This window comes from Carcharhinus amblyrhynchos, chromosome 28 (genome assembly GCF_965287045.1).
Source record: "Carcharhinus amblyrhynchos chromosome 28, sCarAmb.v2.hapA, whole genome shotgun sequence".
NCBI lineage: Eukaryota > Metazoa > Chordata > Chondrichthyes > Carcharhiniformes > Carcharhinidae > Carcharhinus > Carcharhinus amblyrhynchos.
The window spans coordinates 16,832,454-16,853,010 of NC_137351.1; the positions used below are offsets into that span (position 1 = coordinate 16,832,454).

The following is a 20,557-nucleotide window of genomic DNA, read 5'->3' on the forward strand; positions in this document are numbered from 1 at the left end:
TCCCATTTCCAAAATGTGTTCCCTGAAACAAACATTGCACCAAGGAATGCGTTCTGATGAAAGACTGTGCACCTAAATGTTAACTCTTTCTCTCTACAAATGCAGCCGGGTCTATATCTTCAGGAATTTGTGCTTTTATTTATTATTGCTCCCAGGGACCATTTCAACCAACCGTTCATGGGTTGCAGCGTTTGCCAAATTAAAATTCTCATTTACAATTTTACATGTAGCAATGACAAATATTGAAATGTGAACAGAATGATTTTACCATTGCTAAACTGAGAGTTGTGGGGCTTTAACCCATAGCTGGACAATGGGTGCTCAGACAGTCTAGAAGTTTTAAAAATTAAACCTATCACTGCAGTAATAAAGTGGCTCAATCTATTATATCATCAGTTATGGTCTATTCTCTTGGATTCTTACCATTGATATTTGATCCGTTGGGCTCTGGAAGTTGTGTTCACTGTCTTCCATGTTCATCTGATGGGCATCCTCTGTTTGAGGAATATGGGACATTTCAGCCTTGGTTTTAAATTCCAGCATGAGAATCGCAGGTGGGAATAGAATACTAAGAATAACCTGTCCAGAAAATAAATGCATCAATCAACAGATTTCAAAACATTTGAATCCTTCAAACCGTTTTCAGGAACTGGTTTCAGTTTCAGTCCTGATGTGAATTAGACTTGATACAAAAATGTCATTCAGCTTCAACAGTTCAAAACTTCAACAGTTTCCAGATTCCTGGCTGTAACTATCTCCTTTTCACCATTCAATCCCTCTCCTTCACTATCCCCCACCAGGATGGATACTACTTCTTTGAATGGAGGCCTAACCTGTCCCTATGTACCAGCACTTTCCTCCTCCTGCTTGAACTAGTTTTTAAACTAAATAATCTCTCCTTCACCTGCACTCTCTCCCCCCAAATAAAAGGTGCTACAGGTACCTGCATGGGTCTAAGCTATGTTTGCTTTTTTATGGGACATATGGAACATCCTTAGCTCTGCCTCTGACTCAGGCCCCCTTCCTCTCACCCCTATCCAATGCTGGCATCTCCACCTCAGCACTGATGATTGTGCTGGTGCTGCCACTGTTCTCACAAATAGAAAAATGTCATTTGACTTTGCTTCCAATGTCTTTCTCTTACCCTTCCCTGGCCCATCCCCACAGCCTTCCTTCCTTGACCTCTGCCTCCATTTCTAGGGAGAGATTATGAACCAATAGGATAGTTAAAAAGGCATATGGGACACTTGCTTTTAATCGGTCATGCCATGGATTATAAGATCAGGGAAGTTATGTTGGAACTATACAAAACTTTGGTTAGTCCACAGCTGGCTTACTGTGTGCCGCTCTGGTCAACTCACTATAGGAAGAATAAGATTGCAGAGGAGATTCACCAGGGTGTTGCCTAGGATGGAGCATTTAAGCTACAAGAGACTGGATAGGCTTGGATTGTGTTTTTTAGAGCAGAGGCCAAGGGGGACATGATTGTGATGTAAAGATTATGACGTGTACGAACAGAGTAGATAGGAAGTGGCTGTTTCCCTTGGTGGAGTCTGGAATGCACTGCCTGGGAGGGTAGTAGAGGCGTCAAAACTATTAAAAGGTACATGGGTGAACACTTGAAATGTATAACATTCATGGTTGTGGGCCAAGTGCTGGAAAGTGAGATGAGTTTGGATTTTGTGTAGTGTTAGTCGTTACAGACTTGATGGGCCAAAGGGCCTCTTCTGTTACGTATGACATTGTGCGATTTGGAGTTGGGTGCCAAGTATAATATGTCCAAGTTCGCAGATGACACAAAAAGAGTGACAAAATGTGCAGAGAACACTGAAAGTATGCAAAAGGATATAGATAGGCTAAGTGAGTGGGCAAGGGTCTGGCAGATGGAGTATAACGATGGTAAATATGAGGTCATCCATTTTGGTAGGAAAAATGCAAAATAGATTTTTATTTAAAAGGTAAAAAATTACAGCATGCTGCTGTGCAGACAGACCTGGGTATCCTTGTGCATGAATCACAAAAAGTAGGTTTGCAGATGCAGCAGATAATTAAACAAATGGAATTTTGTCCTTCATTGCTAGAGGGATGGAGTTAGCGAGGTTATGTTGAGCTTTAGAAGGTGCTGATGAGGCCACACCTGGAATACTGTGTACAGTTTTGATCTCCTTACTTCAGAAAGGATATACTGGAACTGGAGAGGGCACTGAGGAGATTCACTAGGTTGATTCCGGACTTGAGAGGGTTGGTTTATGAGAGACTGAGTAGACTGGGACTGTACTTAACAGAATTCAGAAGAATGATGGGGAATCTTACAGAAACATGTTACATTATGAGGGGAATAGATAAGATAGAAGCAGGGAGGTTGTTTCCACTAGCGGGTGAAACTAGAATGAGGGGGCATGGCCTCAAAATAAGGGAGAACAGACTTAGGACTGAGTCGAGTAGGAACATCTTCACCCAAACGGCAGTAAATCTGTTGAATCCCCTACCCAGTGAAGTAGTTGAGGCTACCTTGTTGAATGATTTTAAAGCAAAGATAAATTTTTGAACAGTAAAAGGAATTAAGAGTTATGGTGAAGGGGTGGGTAAGTGGAGCTGAGTCTACAAAAAAATCAGCCATGATCTTATCGATGGCAGAGCAAAATTGAGGGGCCAGATGGCCTTCTCTTGCTCCTAGTTCTTACGCTCTTATGTTCTATGGCTCAATATTTGTTACAAGCCCATTAACTCCATTGCTACCTCAATTGCACTTCTCTGCACTCTGCTTCCTGTAAGGACTCTATCCCATTCTCCTAGTTCCTCTGTCACATCTGTTCAGACAATGCAAACTTTCATACCAGGCATTTGATACATCTTCCTTTTCTTCAACCGACGATTCCTTCTCTCATGGTCGAATGGGCCCTGGACTGTGTCTATTCTACACATTACTGCTCTGGCTACTTCTGTTCATTTGCCTGGAACCATGATAAGGCTCCTCATATCCCCATCTTCCACCTCATCAGTCTTCTTATTTAACATACCATTCTTCTCCATTTCTGGCAGCTCGTGTCTTGGTACCACACTCTCCTGTTTCAGCATTCTGATAGGACCATTCCACCCACAAAACCCTGGTCACTCCTCAGTCACATCCAACCATCTCCCTCCCTTTCTTATGATACCTTACCACGCAAGCACGAAAATGTGCCACCTGTCCTTGTTACCTCCTTCCAGTTCATCATCCAAGGTCCCAAACACTCCTTGCTGGTAAATGGTAATTTAATAAGTAATTTCAATTTAGTATACTATATTTATTGCTGATGTGATCATCTCTAATTGCAGACTTGGAAATTATTTTGTGGAATACTTCCACCCAGTCCACAAACATGACCCCAAACTTCCAGTCACCAGTCACTGTAATTCTCTAGCCGCTCTGCCCCTGGCCTATTACCGAGTTCACAAACACTTGGAACAGCATCATATCTTCCAACTAACTGGGTACGGTACAGATTCTGGACTCAACAAATTCAACAATTCTAGATCGTAACTGTCGTCTTTTTCTTTCCAAAGAAACCCCGTTCACTTGTTTAAAACCTATTCAATTTCTAACTTTTTCCAGTACTGATAAAGCACATGCACCCAAAAGCAAAATACCAAGGAAGCTGAAAAATCTCAAAGCGCTGGAAATAGTCAGCAGGTCTGGCAACATATAGGAGAGAGAAAGAGCTAACATGTCAAGCCATCTTTTATCAAAATATCTTTTGACCTTTTATCAAAATTGATCTCTTCACATATGCTGTCACACCTGCTGGGCATTTTCAGTATTTTCTGTTTCATTCCATTCAGCTGTTGCCAGATTTCTTATGACTTATCCATTTTGTCACTCTCATTCCTCTCGTGGCAATGTTACCTTGTACCATGAATTTTTTCTCATATTCAGTCTTCCCATCCACATGTCTGACAGCAGCATTTGGGTACAAGTGTGTGCTACAAATGGGCGAAGTCGCGAGTGAACAGCCAACTTGAGGCAGGTCGAGTTGCTCCAGTTCTTCAGTTCGTAAGTCAGCAACTTCATGGCCATAGTTTCATCTTGTCTAAAGGACTGATCCAGTAGATCAACTGCTAATTGTCCAAATTCACTAAAACAAAAAGCAGCAATAAGTTAATTAATAACTGGTTTAATCCACAGGGTGCAACCTTAAAAATTAAGTGATCTTAGATTGCATTCAATTCAGTTAGAGAAGGTGAGCATTTGTCAACATGAAAGGGCGAAAGGCAGGTGAAAATGATCACATATACTTTGCTGCCACACACAGATGGTAGCACAGTCAGTGCAGGCTTGGAGGTCCGAAGGGCCTGTTTCTGCGCTTTAATTTTCTTTGTTCTTTAATAGCTGCTCTAGTGAGGTAGCAGCACTTGTGAATATTTGGATAACTTACTGCTAATACCAAATAAAGCAAATTATTTCTGTGGTATATTGTGATTCATTTGCTCTATAAAAGTAGTGTTAGAATTCAAGCCTAGACTATTTTTTAATAAAAGTCAGAAAATTAAGGCTGCCACATAGTCTCAGATTTACCAGAACTGAAAGTTAACATTAAGTTTTGAAAATCTGGCTACCAATTATATGATGGAGAAAGTAGTAAACACTGGAACAGGAGTAGGCCATTCAGCCCCTTGAGCCTCTTCCACCATTTAATGAGATCATGGCTGATCTGGAGTCTAATTCCAGATACCTGCTCTAGGCCATAATTTCTTAATATCTCTGCTCAACAAAAAAATTATCCATCTCAGATTTAAAGAAAGTAAGTGATTGAACATCAAGTGCCATGTGTCGAAGAGAGTACCACCCTTTGTATGTAGAAGTGCTGGTGGTGTTAATGTAGAGAACTACTAATAGCTCACATACTGAAATTCTAATCCTCTCTATTTTCCTTCCACCATTACAATGCATCAGTTGCTGCAAGCACACAGCAGTTGTCTTCACAAAATTTCAAATACTGCCCTCAGCTAGATGCTGCAAGGTTATGGGCCCACAGTGGCAGTGGTTAGTATTGCTGCCTCACAGCACCAGAGACCCGGGTTTGATTCCCGACTTGGGTCTCTGTGTGTAGTTTGAGCATTCTCCATGTCTACATGCTTTCCTCCAGGTGCTCTGGTTTCCTTCCACAGTCCAAAGATGTGCAGGTTTAGGTGCATTGGCCATGCTAAATTCTCCCTCAGTGTACCTGAACAGCCACCGGAATGTGGCGACTAGGGGTTTTTCCACAGTAACTTCATTGCAGTGTTAATGTAAGCCTACTTAAGAAATAAACAAACTTTTTAAACTGACAACAATATAGCAAGAGCGCTGAAGACTTGTGCTCCTGAACTAGCCGCTCCCCTAGCTGAACTGTTGTATAGTTACAACACTGCATTTACCAGACAACGTGGAAAATTGCCCAGGTATGGCCTGTCCACAAAAACAGGATATTTCCAACCTGGCGAATTATTGCCCCATCAGTCTACTCTCAATTACCAGCACAATGGCTGTGCTGTGACTGTGTTATCAAGTGGTACTTACTCTGCAATAAGCTGTTCACTGACTGTTAGGGCCACTCAACTGCTGACCTCATTACAGCCTTAGTCCGAACATGGACAAAAGAGCATTACTTGACTGACTGTCCTTGACATCAAGACAATATTTGATCATGTGTGGCATCAAGGAGGCCTAACAAAACCAAAGTCAAAGGATTCCAGACTTGGGAGTCATACCTAATTCAAAGGAAGATAGTCATCGTTGTTGGAGGTCAATCACCACAGTCCCAGGACATCAAAGTCAGAGTTCCTCAGCCCAACCCAGTCTTTAGCTGCTCCATAGACCTTCCCGCCATCAAAGTCAGAAGTAGCACCATTTGCAACTCTTCAAATACTGAAGTAGTCTATGCAGAGAGACCTGGACAATATCCAGGCTTGTGCTAACAAGTGGCCAGTTACTGATAGCAGTGCAATATGTTTAAATGAAATGTTCATAAATTCATCTTTATTCTACAGGTATTTGCTATGTCTGGGAAGAATGCCGCTCAGATGCTGTGACAGCAGGATAATTACTCATTTTAGCCATGAAATGTTTGCTTAGGATAGAGCTAATGGACTGTTGTTAATAGATGGAGATTTGCCACTGGGGTTTTTGATTAGGTTGATTGAAAGGGTCATGAACTATCGATCAGGTGCAAGTGTGCTAATGGGGGAGGAGCAGGGAAAAAATCTAAGCGGATGCTGTTAAAGGTCTACTGAAGTCAAAGGCTATGCAGGCTGTTCCACAAAATCTCCATGGAAGTTTCAAGATTGTGAAAACAATTTATAAAAGTATGTCTGGATTTGCTAACTATTTATGTGAAAGTGGTTTTGATCTATGCATGAATGGGTCTAATTTGGAACTGGAAGAATCGTAAGCTAGAAAGTAAAGTTGCTTCCTTTCATTTTTTAATATTGTTCAACTGTTAATGGTTAAACTGTTTCATTTGTTATAGTTGTAATTAAACTGTTATATTAAATAAAGTTTTGGTTTATTATAAACAATCCCTACTTTGGAGTCACTCCTGGAAAGAAATATCCTACCCTCATATTTATGCCAAAAAGAAAAATTGTTGGTGTCCACTCTGGTTTCCTAATGTAACTTGGGGTTCTGGTCCAGGATCCTTACACAAGTAACATTTGTACCTCACAAGTGCCAGGCAACGGCCATCTCTAACAAGAGAGAATCTAACCATCGCCCTTGAATTAGTGGAATCCCCCATTATCAACATTCTGGGGGTTACCATTGACCAGAAACTGAACTGGACCGGCCATATAAATATTATGGTTACAAGGCTAGAGATCCTGTGACGAATTAATTTACCTCCTGAGTCCCTAAAGCCTGTCTACAATCTACAAGGGACAAGCCAGGAGTGCGGTGAATTACTTTCCACTTGCCTGGATGAGTGCAGTTGCAACAACACTCAAGAAGCTCAACACCAACCAGGACAAAGCAGCCAGCTTGATTGGTACCCCATCCACAAAATCCACTTCCTCCACCACCTTTGAATAATGTGCATCATCTACAAGAATCACTACAACTAACCAAGACTCCTTCAATATTAGTCACTGGTTTGGAAAGTGCTGCCATCTAGAAGGACAAGGGCAACAGATGCATGGAAACAGCATCACCTGGGAAGTTCTCTCTCCAATTCACTCAACAGCTTAATTTAGGAATATATCGCTATTCCTTCACTGTCACACTGGAACTCTCTCCCTAACAGCACTGTAGATGTTCCTACACCACGTGGACTGCAGCAATTCAAGGCAGCTGCTAACCACCACCTTCTCAAAGGCAATTAGGAAGAACATAAATGACGGTTTTGCCAATAACACTCAAGAGCCCATGAATAAATAATTTTTAAAATGTTGGCTTGTGAAAGGACACCGCTGTTGAACCATCTTTCTTGTCACCAGATTTGGATGATCTTGCACACTACACACCTTTTCTTTCAAACTTCTGCTGACCATATCCTATCCTGCACCAAATCTCGTTCATCCATAATATGCGCTTTACTAACCTACTTTTGCTCTCAGTCTGCCAAATTTAAAATTCTCATCCTCCTGCCCAAACCCCTACACGGCCTCTCCTCACCCTAGTTTGCACCTCTGCGAACCTTCCAAGAGTACTACTTTCTTCTAACTTTGGCCTTTAGTGCATTCAAAATGCTCTCAGCAGTCTAGACCTTCTCTCCCCGACCTCCCAAATCTCCACTTAAACTGACCTTAAAAACTATCTCCAAACATGATCAGGCGCTTCTCCCGTTAACTCTCCTGTGGATTGAAAATGAGTTTTCCTAGATTACACATCTGTACATGACACTTAGGATGTTAAAAGCACGATATTGGATATTGTGCATTAGAACAGTGATGTGTTCTACAGCTAGGTCATCGTCAAGAGAAGAGGCAACTCTTCCTGAATTGCAGAGACAGAAAAATCACAGGGAATTAACTTATTGCTGTCTCATCCCTAAGGCAGCAATTGAAGCAATATTGGCAGAATGCTGGGATGTGGACCCTGGTGACCTCTATCTGGAAGTTAAATGCAACATGTAAAAAATGGGATATAACTTTGACATCGCTCTTCGTTAAGCATTAACATCATTTCATTAATTTGGGGAAAGATTGATCGGATAGAAATGTTTACAGAGCACTGAGCACAAAAATCCTTAGATAATTATTATAAATACTAACCTGGAAGACTGTTTCAACTCTTCAGAAGTATCATCAACTACATCACTCTGTTTTGCCTCACAGGACATGGATCGATTCAGCTTGCATGCAACTAAAGCCTTGGCCATGGACTCTTCTCCATGTTGCCAGAAAAACATGGCCATTTTCTGCCGCTTCATCAGCACAGCCCACACTAGCAGCTCATTGAAAGGATAGGGAAAACGTTTGGTCTCTGGGTCATCAATGTCCACAACTTCATCTTTGGTTCTCTTTTTCTTCCCCTGATCAACAGAGGATTCAGGCTGAAAGAGTAGAGAGAGTGAGTTGTGATGCTCATTACAGGTGAGAACAGAAGAAAGCAACAGCAACTTCTGTGATGCAAGGTCAAATTTGTTTCATATTTAACATGATACATTTTTTAAAAAACAATCTGAGATTCTTGAGCTCAAATTCTTGCAAAGTTTCTAAAGATTTCGGACTGGGGATAAATGTCAATTAGGTAAGCATCTATTCATCGCAGGACTGAAATATAAATACAGATTATAGAGCAGAACTCAAAACTCTTCCATTTCAATTAATTATAAAGCTTTCATCAACAGAATGCAAACATCAACTTGAAATAATGCAATGTTTACATAAATTGCAAATTGGTGCTCCCACCCAAGAAACCTCTAAACAACCAGTCTGACAAACAGTTCAGCCTATACTTTGGAGTCCTTTCAGAAACCTGTGTTTGAGATCCAATAATGCATACATCCCCCAAACTATCTGCCACACTTTGAAAACCATTTGCTCATGCATAGCTGTGAGTGGCCAGTACCTTGGGTTTGTAAGGCTGTGCAGTCTTTATGAAATGATTATGTCGAGTCTTCTCTTTTTTATCTGCCCGATTAGTGAGCGACTCCTGGTGTTTACGCAGCTGAGGTAGACTACTTGATGAGTGCCGTCCAGACCTCTGGATTAATAATATTTTAAAAGTTGTTAGAGAAGGTTTTGATTTGATTTATTGTCACATATATTAGCATATAGTGGAAAGTATTATTTCTTGCACGCTATACAGACAAAACATACCGTTCATAGAGACGGAAATGAGAGAATGCAGAATGTAGTGTTACAGTCATAGCTAGGGTGTAGAGAAAGATCAACTTAATGCAAGGTAAGTCCATTCAAAAGTCTGACAGCAGCAGGGAAGAAGCTGTTCTTGAGTCGGTTGGTACATGACCTCAGGCTTTTGTTATCTTTATCCCAAAGGAAGATGATGGAAGAGAGAATGTCCAGGTGCATGGGGTCCTTAATTATACTGGTTGCTTTTCCGAGGCAACAGGAAGTGTAGACAGAGTCAATGGATGGGAGGCTGGTTTGCGTGATGGACTGGGCTTTGTTCATGATCCTTTGTAGTTTTGTGTGGTCTTGGACAGAGCAAGAGCCATACCAAGCTGTGATACACCATAGAAAGCATTCTCTCTGATTGTATCTGTAAAAGTTGGAGACAGTCATAGCACAGATGCCAAATTTCCTTAACTTCCTGAGTAAGTAGAGGTATTTGTCAGCTTTCTTAATTATAGCGTAGGTGTGGAGGGACCAGGACAAGTTGGTGGTGACCTGGACACCTAGAAACTTGAAGCTTCAACCATTTCAACTTCATCTCCATTGATGTAGATAGGGGCATGTTCTCCACTGCGCTTTCATTAAGTCGATGACTATCTCCCTTGTTTTGCTGATGTTGAGGGAGAGATTATTGTCAACATACTAATGCACCGGATTCTCTAACTCGTTCTTGCACTCCAACTCATCATTGTTTGAGATCTGACCCAGTGATGCTGCTGTGTTTCTTGAGTTTAGGTTTAGGAGCTGAAGCGCCTTCTCTGGCATTTCTTGTCCAGTTACAAAGAAAGGCCAAACTAGGTAAAGGTATCAGTGAACCAATTGAGTTTTTTTCTTACAATCCACCAGTTACATGGTCTTAGAGGGCAAGTCAAAGATCAGCAAAAGAAGTACGAGAATAGATTTAAAATACTTCGAAGTATGGGTGATGAAGTGTTGAAACTGAAACAATGCTAAAAGCAAAATCCATAATATTTGAAAGAGAATATTAGATAAATATTTGAAGAATTAAAATTATATTGGGAAAGGAAGGGAATGGGATTAAGGTAGCGACTATATGATCTCTGAAATTCTGTGATTTGCTTATACACAAGCATCTGTTGAATTTAGTATTCTGTCTTAAGTAAAAAAATAGGAGGGACCTATGTATTGGGAGTGGATGCTAAACTCAACTCATTTCTAATTAACCTCTTAAAGAGGATGCAATTCCTCACAATTTGTCACTATGAAGGTTGTTACCATTCTAGCTGATGTTTCCATTAGTCAGTCAGGTCCCTGAGTGGAATCTTGCTCCACAGATTCTAACTTTCATTTTTTGTTCAGAGACATGAATGAACAGTGTCACGGGTCTGCCATTTAATGTTTTCTTGTTTAATAAGTGTTTTATTCTTTTACTAAAAGTAACCACAAAACATTACTCCTTCACCCCAGCCATACTTTCATCGATATATACAGATACATAAGGATAAGAAAAGTTACAATTTATGTTGTATTCTAATATTCTCAGCAAGTACACAATGCATTTAAACCAATAGGCAAAATGTGGTCAGATATATCACACTCTGAGATGCTACTCAATACAACTTTTGTGGATTTCTCATCAAATCCCTCTAGATTTTGTTACACTGATACAACTGGTCTCACTGGAACGCTGGCTTCCACACAAGAATTTTCAATCACTACGAACACACTTCAGAATCTTCTCTCACTCAAAGCTTCCAGATGCCTTCACCAAGTATCCACATCCCTTTGGTATTCCTCTGTCCCGATCAATAGGTGCATTCAAACTTCCACACAATCGCTCACATAACCAGCCTTGCCAACAGAACACCACTGCTTCACAGGCTGTATTAAGGTGACACCAACCTTGGGATTACTTTGACCATCTGGTTTCTTGCTCACCAACTTCCCCTAGTTTGCAATTTGCAACTCTGTCTTTAATTGGGAGCCCCACTCTGCCTCTTTTTCAGGAAACAGTACCTTGTTCAATTTTCTGCTCCCTGTTCCTTTAACCTCTGTCTTCCCTGGTTTCTGCAAAATTTTGTTCTTTAATTTTTTGGGATCTGATTTCTGCTTCTCTCTATTGCCCTGCCTATGCTGGCAGCTTGTATAAAGCCTCTTGCTTCTGAGGTTACCTGGTTCCAAACTGAAAACAGCTGCTTCTGCTTTACAGTGAGAGCCTTTGGTTGCTAGTAATAGCTTTGTTTCTTTTAAAAGCCTGTGATTGCTTTTAGGACATAAATTTTGACTGCAATGCAGACAAAGTTTTAAATGAAACTAAACTTACAGACCTTAAGGCACCTTTGTTTAACATGAAGCTAACCAAAGTTTTTAACCCTTAGCATCCAAATGCAGCAACACAAAATTAAACTTATACCTTCGTTCTAACACACAATACAAACTTAAATTATTTCAACTATTTATATTTCGGTCTTTGTAAACAGAAGACACAATGCTGGAAGCAGAAATTTTCTATTGGCGTATAATTAGTACAGGTACAGTCACCATAGTCCCAGATGACTATAGGTTGCTCTCCCCTTTGAGGGGGAGATCTGACTGGTGTTGAGTTAACCTGAGGATCACCATACCTCAGGTGAGGGACAAAGTTGAGATGACGGACCCTTATGAATAACTTCAGCTGGTATGGGAATTGAACCTGCGCAGTTGGCACCATTCTGTATTACGATCCAGCTGTCCAGCCAACTGAGCTAAACCAATGAATGGTGGCACAGTGGTAGCACTGCTGCCTCTCAGCACCAGGGACTTGGGTTCAATTCTCGGCTTGGGTCACTGCATGGAGTTTGCACGTTCTCCCCATCTGCATGGGTTTCCTCCAGGTGCTCCAGTTTCTTCCCACAGTCCGAAAGACATGTTGGTCAGGTACATTGAGGGGGAATTTAGCATGACCAATGTACCCGATCTGGCACTGGAGTGTGGCAACTAGAATATTTTCATAGCAATTAATTACAGTGCTAATATAAGCCTACTTGTGACAATAATAAATAAATATTGATTTAAATAATATTTATATATATTATATGTTGATATTTATATAAACGGTAAAAGGAATACGTCTGATAAGGGACCAAAAATGGAACTCACACATAAACTGGGGGCATGGCTGAGGTACGAAATTAATACTTCTAATCAGTCTTTATTAAGGAGGTAGATGAAAGATGGACATGGTGGAACCAGGACATGGTGACAGAGAGGGAAACTGTGTTCACAGAAGGGTTCAAAATTGATAAGGAGAAAATGTTAGATGGACTGTTGATAATGAATATCGACAAGGCATCAGGAATAGATGAGATGCAGCCATGGATATTGAAGGAAGTGAAGATGAAATTGGAGAGGTGCTGGCCATAATCTTCTCTAGACTCAGGGGAGATGCTGGAGGGCTAGAAATTGCAAATTAAATGCCCTTGTTCAAAAAGGTTGTCAGGATAGCCCCAGCAATTACAGACCAGTCAGTTTAACATCAGTAGTGGAAGATTCTAGAAATAATTATTTGGATAGAATTAGAAGTCAATTGGAAAAAATGTGAGTTGATTAAGTAGAGCCAGCACTGATTTCGAAATGGGATATTGTGTTTAACTAACTTGGAGTTTTTTCGAGAAGGTAACAGAGAGGACCAATGAGGGTAATGGTGTTGACATGGTGTACATAGACTTTCAGAGGGTATTCGATACAGTGCCACACAAAAGATTTGACAGAAAAGTTATAGATCCTGGAATGGAAGGAATTGCAGCAATATGAATACAAAATTGGCTAGATAATAGCAAGTAGAATAATGGTCAATGGATATTTTTCAGGCTAGAGGAAGGTTTGTAGTGATGTTCCCCAGGGGTCGATTCTGGGACCCTTGTTTTTCCTGATATATGTTAATGATCTAGTGCTTGGTGTGGAAGGAACAATTTCTAAAGTTTGCTGACATGAAATACAGTCAACTACAGTCGAAAACAAGGTGCAGGAGCAGAGGGATCTGGTTGCATATGAGCATAGATGATCTTCAGCAGAGACAGCAGTTAAAGCATGCATTCTGGGCTTTATTAATAGGGGCATAGCGTACAAGAGCAGAGAGGTTATGTTGAACTTATACAAACATTAGTTAGACCTGGTGCACAGTTCTGGGCACCATACCATAGGAAGGATGTGAACATATTGGAGAGTGCGCAGAAAACGTTTACAAATGGTTCCAGAAATGAGAAACTTCAGTTATAAAGAGGTTACGACTGTCCTCTTTGGAAAGAAGGCGGCCAAGAGGAGATTTGATAGAGATGTTCTTATCATGAGGGGGCTGGACAGAGCAGAAAGGGAGAAACTGTTCTCGTTCATAAAAGGAGCAATTAAGAGAGAGCACAGATTTAAAGTGATTTGCAAAACAAAAGGGATGAGAGTAAAAACCTTTGCACACAAGTGCTTCAGGTTTAGAACGCACAGCCTGAAAGTGTGGATGAGGCAGATTCAATCAAGGCATTCAAGAGGGTACTTATGTCAGACTCCTATTTATTGACAATAGCTCAGTCTTCAAAACCAATATCACAACAAAACTTATCACGAAACTGTGGCCTAGGGCTTGGCTCCTCCTTCTGCGGCTGGATCTCCTAGATTTCGAACCCACAGGCTGCAATTAGTAAGGATAGGTAATGACATCTCCTCCATGATTATCCTCAACACCGGTGCCCTGCAAGGCTGCGCTGTCAGCCCCTGACAATGCACCAAATACATTTATGGCTGCATGGCCAAATTCCACTCCAAAACCAATTTCAAGTTTGCTGATGACACCACTGTAGTGGATGGGATCTCAAACAATGAGACAGACAGCAGCGACACAGCTAAAGAACTTGACTTTAGAGTAGCTACTGCCATTGTTTATTCAACCATAACAAATACAGGATATCAGCACAGGTAACAGGCCACATTTGGATGTGCACCAAGGAATGCTTCCCTCATCCCCAGCCACCTTGGAGGTACCAACTATACAACATGTCTGCTCCCAGGATATACAGCCTCTCTGTGCCACAACACAAATTAGTGATTCTATAACCCCAAAACAACAAATAGAGAAAAGAATGTGGGCCCATAAGTTATAAGGAGGGATTCCCTCACCTGCTGAGAGGACACATGGGGTCTCACCCAAAACCTCCATATTAAACCACTTGCCCACCTCCCTACGTTACTCATCTTAACTATAATTGTAATTAAGGCTTTCAGGTGAAATAAAATCCACCAATACATCGGCTAGGATTATCAGACAAGGATCGGTTAAAAGTCACAAAGCTCTAGTACCATATAACCTACATAACACGGTCCTCAGAAATGAGAAGTACGTTGTGGAATGCATTCTACTAAGGATTAATAAATGTCCCTGGATTCCGCAGGATATCAGGAGAAGTAAAGATTTGTTGCCATGCTCACTCACAGGATTGCCCCTACCAATGTCATAAATCTCATATCAATATCTATTAAGAGATGAAATCACAAAGGATACATTTCAAGGATTAACCAAGAACTGTAGGATATGACTAAATTGGAACATCAACGGAATGCACCTTAGAGCTCAGTTACAGGATTGCCCCCAACAATATGAAAAAAGTGCAGTGCAGCATCAACACGGATATAATACAGATGAACAAATAAGAACATAAGAAATAGGAGCAGGAGTAGGCCATCTAGCCCTTCGAGCCTGCCCCGCCATTCAATAAGATCATGGCTGATCTGTCGTGGCTCAGTTCCACATTCCCGCCCTCTCCCCATAACCTTTAATCCCCTCTCTTATCAAAAACCCATCAACCCGCGTCTTAAAAATATTTAGCGAGGCAGCCTCCACCACCTCAACGGGCAGAGAATTCCAGAGATTCACCACCCTTTGAGTGAAGAAGTTCCTCCTCAACTCCGTTCTAAACCGCTCCCCCTTTATCTTGAGGCTGTGCCCCCTAGTCCTACTGTCCTTTCTGAGCGGGAAGAGTCTCTCCACCTCTATCTTATCCATCTCATTCATCATCTTATATGTCTCAATGAGATCTCCCCTCATTCTTATAAACTCTAACAAGTACAAGCCTAGTTTATTCAGCCTCTCCTCATAGCTCAACCCCTTCAGCTCCGGTATCAGCCTAGTAAACCTCCTCTGCACTCCCTCCAAGGCCAAAATATCCTTGCGTAAGTACGGCGACCAAAACTGCACACAGCACTGCGGCCTCACCAATGCCCTATACAGCTGCAGCAAGACCTCCCTACTTTTATATTCAATCCCCCTCGCTATGAAGGCCAGCATCCCATTCGCCTTCCTGACCACCTGCTGCACCTGCAGGCTGGGTTTTTGCGACTCATGCACAAGGACCCCCAGGTCCCACTGCACCGTCACCTGCTGCAGTTTTTCGCCACGTAAGTAATAGTCTTTCCTACCATTATTCCTACCAAAGTGGACCACCTCGCACTTGCCAACATTAAATTCCATTTGACATTTCCTGGCCCATTCGCCCAGCCTATCTAGATCCTTCTGCAGACTCTCCACACCCTCCGCGCAATTTGCCTTTCCACCAATCTTGGTGTCATCAGCAAATTTCAACACCATACACTCGGTTCCCTCCTCCAGATCATCTATATAAATGGTAAATAGCTGAGGCCCCAGCACCGACCCCTGGGGCACTCCACTAGTCACCAACCGCCAATCCGAATAGCACCCATTGACCCCCACTCTCTGCCTCCTATTTGACAACCAATCCTCTATCCACGCTAACACCCTACCCCCAACTCCATGCCCCCTTACCTTCTGCAATAACCTCTTGTGAGGTACCTTGTCAAACGCCTTCTGAAAATCAAGAAACACCACATCCACCGGCTCTCCTCTATCCACCGCCCTTGACACATCCTCATAGAACTCCAATAAATTTGTCAGACACGACTTCCCCTTAATGAAACCGTGCTGCGTCTGCTCTATCAAACAATTCCCCTCAAGATGCCTCGCTATTTCCTCCTTGATGACGGATTCTAACATTTTACCTACAACAGACGTTAAACTAACCGGCCTATAATTCCCTGCCCTTTGCCTGGTACCCTTCTTAAACAACAGCGTAACATTAGCCGTTTTCCAATCTTCCGGCACTTCCCCAGAATCCAGCGACGTCTGGAAAATAACCACCAAGGCATCCACTATCACCTCTGCCATTTCTTTCAGAACCCTCGGATGCATTCCATCCGGTCCTGGGGACTTGTCCACAATCAGTCCCACCAGTCTGTCGAGCACCGCCTCTCTAGTAACAATAATGTCATTGAGACCCTCCAGTCCTACCACCTTTCCATCGCTAACACCTGGCAAATTATTTACGTCTTCCTCCGTGAAGACCGAAACAAAAAAGTTATTCAAGACCTCAGCCATTTCCCCATCCCCTACCACTAAGACCCCCCCTCTCATCCTCTTGATTTCTGAATCATCAAATTCCTACAGTGCAAAAGAAGGTCATTTAGCCCATCAAGTCTCTGCCTGTTGAAGTGGTGGAGGCTGCCTCGCTCAATATTTTTAAGACGCGGGTTGATAGGTTTTTGATAGGCAAGGGGATTAAGGGTTATGGGGAGAGGGCGGGAATGTGGAACCGAGCCACGACAGATCAGCCATGATCTTAGTGAATGGCGGGGCAGGCTCAAGGGGCTAGATGGCCTACTCCTGCTCCTATTTCTTATGTTCTTACGTTCAAGTCTGCACTGACTCGTCAAGAGAGCATCTTACCCAGGCCCAGCCCCCATCCTATCCCCATAATTCAATGCATTTACCTTGCTAATCCCCCTAACCTACACATCTTGGGTCACTAAGGCACAATTTAGCACGGGCAGTCCACCTAACCTGCACATCTTTAGACTGTGGGAAGTAACCGGAGCACCCAGAGGAAACCCACACAGACACAGGGAGAATGTGCAAATTCCACAAAGGTAGTCACCCAAGGCTGGAATCGAACCCAGGTCCCTGGCACTGTGAGGCAACAGCGCTAACCACTGTGCCACCGTGCTGGATTGTCAAGCAACATGCAGGATCAATCCAGAGTTTCACCAAAGTCTGTGTACATCTGCCATGTCACCATCCTGTAGCCCCAGTAATGAGAAACCTAGGCCTAGCGGTTGGCAAAGAGCAGTTGCATCTGGTCGCCTCCAGCCCTTCTCAATGAACATCAAAGACATCACAATGCAAGACGAGCGGTTGGAGTTTTTGACTGACCCCAGGACATGAAGGCTGAATATAATGTGCTCCATTGAACTCGAAACGCCCAGTTTTCAAATTGAGACTGTGAAAACACGACAGCCAGTTCTCAAATTCAGGTGGGAATTCATCCCCAGCTTCCTTTGGGAAACTGGGTGCATGGATGCTCCTTCTCCAACCCCATCTCCCGAATGAACCAAGATGTTCGACATATAGCAGGGTTTCCCAGGACTGAAGCCCTCACTGAGAAAGCTGCCCTCCTGTCTGACAGGCTTCTACTGACACTTCATCCATTCCCTTTAGGCTACCTTGACTTCCATCAATGTGAGCATCAATACTCTGCGCTGGGGAGCTGAGACTGTCACAATGGCAGCCATCATTTCAATGCCTACAGCATCACCAAGCAATAGGCCCACTCACCAGCGAAACCGTCACTGCGAATTGGGCTCCATCCCGACTGTCTCTAGCATAGTGGTTTACAGCATGGAAACAGGTCCTTTGGCCCAACTTGTCCACACCGCCCACATCGTACCCATGTAACTATCTAAATGCTTTTTAAAAGACAAAATTGTACCCGCTTCTACTACCACCTCTGGCAGCTTGTTCCAGACACTCATCACCCTCTGTGTGAAAAAACTGCCTCTCTAGGCCCTTTTGTATCTCTCATTTTAAACCTGTGCCCTATTGAGCACCTCAACCATCTCCAGGTAACTCAGCCAAAAGATTTTCTTGACTTAACTTGACTCCACCAGATTTTAGCCAGGATCTTTCAGGAACATAGCTCAGATTGTTCACATCAGGATCAAATAATTATGGGTTGTACATCAGGATTAAAAATTTGTTTAAAATGTGTAGTGCCAGAGCTTGCAAAAACACAGCCACTCCCATACTTATTCAACCTACCAATTCTGAGAATCCATAATAATTTTTGAAAAGGAAAATTAGATAAGTATTAGAAACATAATTAAAATGATATAGGGAAAACAACCACCCCAACCCTCTACTATTTGCTATTAAGAAAATGAGAATTTCAACATAAAAATGGTACAGAGTAACTTGCTTTGCAGCTTTCCAGGTCCACCTCCCTGTGGAGTACCAGTTTTCATTAATTACTTCAGTTCTACTGAGAGCAGTAACTTCCTAGACAACTTGCACCCTATTCTGCAGCAAAACAGCACATCAATTTCACACTTTCCTTCACCAAGGTTCCCAAAGCTTTGAAAATTTTAAACATCACCAGCCACCCATCCTGATTTCTCAATCATGACCTTTTCAATAGGCTAACTACATTTCGGGCACTTGTAGCGAGATATTGAAGAAAGGAACATACCCTGTTGTTCCCATGGAGATTATTGTAGATTATTCTGAAACGTTTCCTCGTGTATGTACATCGGTAAGTTCCACCCATAAGATATTCGATGACGAGACCCACATCAATCAAAGTGATTTTATAATCTGAAGGGAGGTTACCCTATGGAATAAAAGCAATTGAAAATGATTTACTCTGGCAGTGGCAATGCTACTCCATCCCCATGAAACTGCCAGTGAACTAAGATATGTACTTCTTACGAATCTCTTTTTTCACACAGACAAGGTTTCTGCATTCAACCTCATGAGGACACTACCTCATTCGACTGTTATAGGCTAAGTTCTAATTTGGACACACCATCAAAGGTCATCGTAAAAATCTATGATAAGTTTGAAATATTCTTGTTTATAAACTCTATGTCAGAGATCACAGTGTGCGATCACACAGTTTGAAGATAAACAACAGAAATATTACCTGTTTAACATCCCTCACTAGATGTAGTAGCGTAGGATTAGTCGGCCCTTGTTTCTGTAATGAAACAGTACAAAAATAAAATGAGGAAGTATTTGAGCACCAGAGGAAAGAACGAGCAGTGAGAACACATTGATGTAGCGCAATCACATTCGCAAGATGTCAAAGTTTTTTTTTTACAGACAACAATTTCATTTGAATGTGTTTTTATTCATTTGTGAGACATGAGCGTCGCTGGTTTGGCCAATATTTATTGTCTATCCCTAGTTGGCCTTGAGAAGGTGGTGGTGAGCTGCCTTCTTGAGCCACTGCAGTATAACTGAGTGGTCTGCCCATTTCAGAGGGCAGTTGTTGGTTAATCACACTGCTGTGGCTCTGGAATCACACGTAAGCCAGACCAGGTAAGGACGGAAGATTTCCTTCCCTAAAGGACATTAATGAACCAGATGGGCTTTTCCAGTAATCAACAATGGTTTAATGGTCATCAGTAGATTCTTAATTCCAGATTTTTGCTAAATTCCTGAATTAATAGTCTAGTGATAATACCACTACGCCAGTACCTCCTCTCATATAGAAATACATAGCTACAAACAAAAACATTTCACATGAACCAATAATTTAAACTACCTCGTAACATGTAGTGTAATTACAGCTACTAGAGTCTGTGCTTCAATGATCTGTAAAATATTTATCACAAATTTCCAATATTAATACAACTGCATTTGGGACTTCAAACACAAGCCATTCCTCACACTTACTGTGTTGTACAGCTCTTCAAGCCTGGGGATTGTGAGGAATTTGTGCATGCTAACTCCATTTTCAATGAGAAGTTTCACAAATTCCACTCGGTCCATGACAAGAGCATCCAACATCGCTTGCTCCAGTGATCCAACCTACAACATTTAATAAAAAATAAGCAACTGAAGTCGGACTTGCTGCAGTGATGAATCTTAATGGTTAGTGCATCAGTTAGGCTGAACGATAATTGTTTTTAAAATCAGGAAACAACAGTAAACACTAGGAGAAAAATGAAAGATTGGAATTTTCCAAGTTATAATTGAAAGAATTACATTACATAAAAGACAGAAAATAACAATTAATAAATATTATTATAAATATAAACAAATATTAATTCCACTCCTGTGTTACAATGAGCTCTATGCTTACGTACCAACCATTGCTGACCATAAACAAAAGCATGGTTCTTAGCAATATCCACTCTGTCCCAGGCGAGAGTCAAAATCAATTGATCAAATGCAGATGAATTGGTACCTGAA

At 41.8% G+C, this 20,557-nt stretch overlaps 1 protein-coding gene across 3 annotated transcripts in view; it reads right to left on the reverse strand.

Annotated features, from left to right (window-relative positions):
• trpm7 (transient receptor potential cation channel, subfamily M, member 7) overlaps positions 1 to 20,557 on the reverse strand; it is a 144,524-nt gene that overhangs the window by 65,063 nt on the left and 58,904 nt on the right. For all 3 annotated transcript variants that reach the window (XM_080214103.1, XM_080214104.1, XM_080214102.1), the window contains 8 exons: positions 20,452 to 20,552; positions 20,039 to 20,173; positions 19,284 to 19,337; positions 18,831 to 18,971; positions 9,026 to 9,160; positions 8,227 to 8,507; positions 3,887 to 4,115; positions 424 to 579 (listed from right to left, as the gene is read on the reverse strand). In XM_080214103.1, coding sequence (XP_080070229.1) covers positions 424 to 579; positions 3,887 to 4,115; positions 8,227 to 8,507; positions 9,026 to 9,160; positions 18,831 to 18,971; positions 19,284 to 19,337; positions 20,039 to 20,173; positions 20,452 to 20,552 — 1,232 coding nt within the window. The remainder of the gene's footprint in view (positions 1 to 423; positions 580 to 3,886; positions 4,116 to 8,226; positions 8,508 to 9,025; positions 9,161 to 18,830; positions 18,972 to 19,283; positions 19,338 to 20,038; positions 20,174 to 20,451; positions 20,553 to 20,557) is intronic.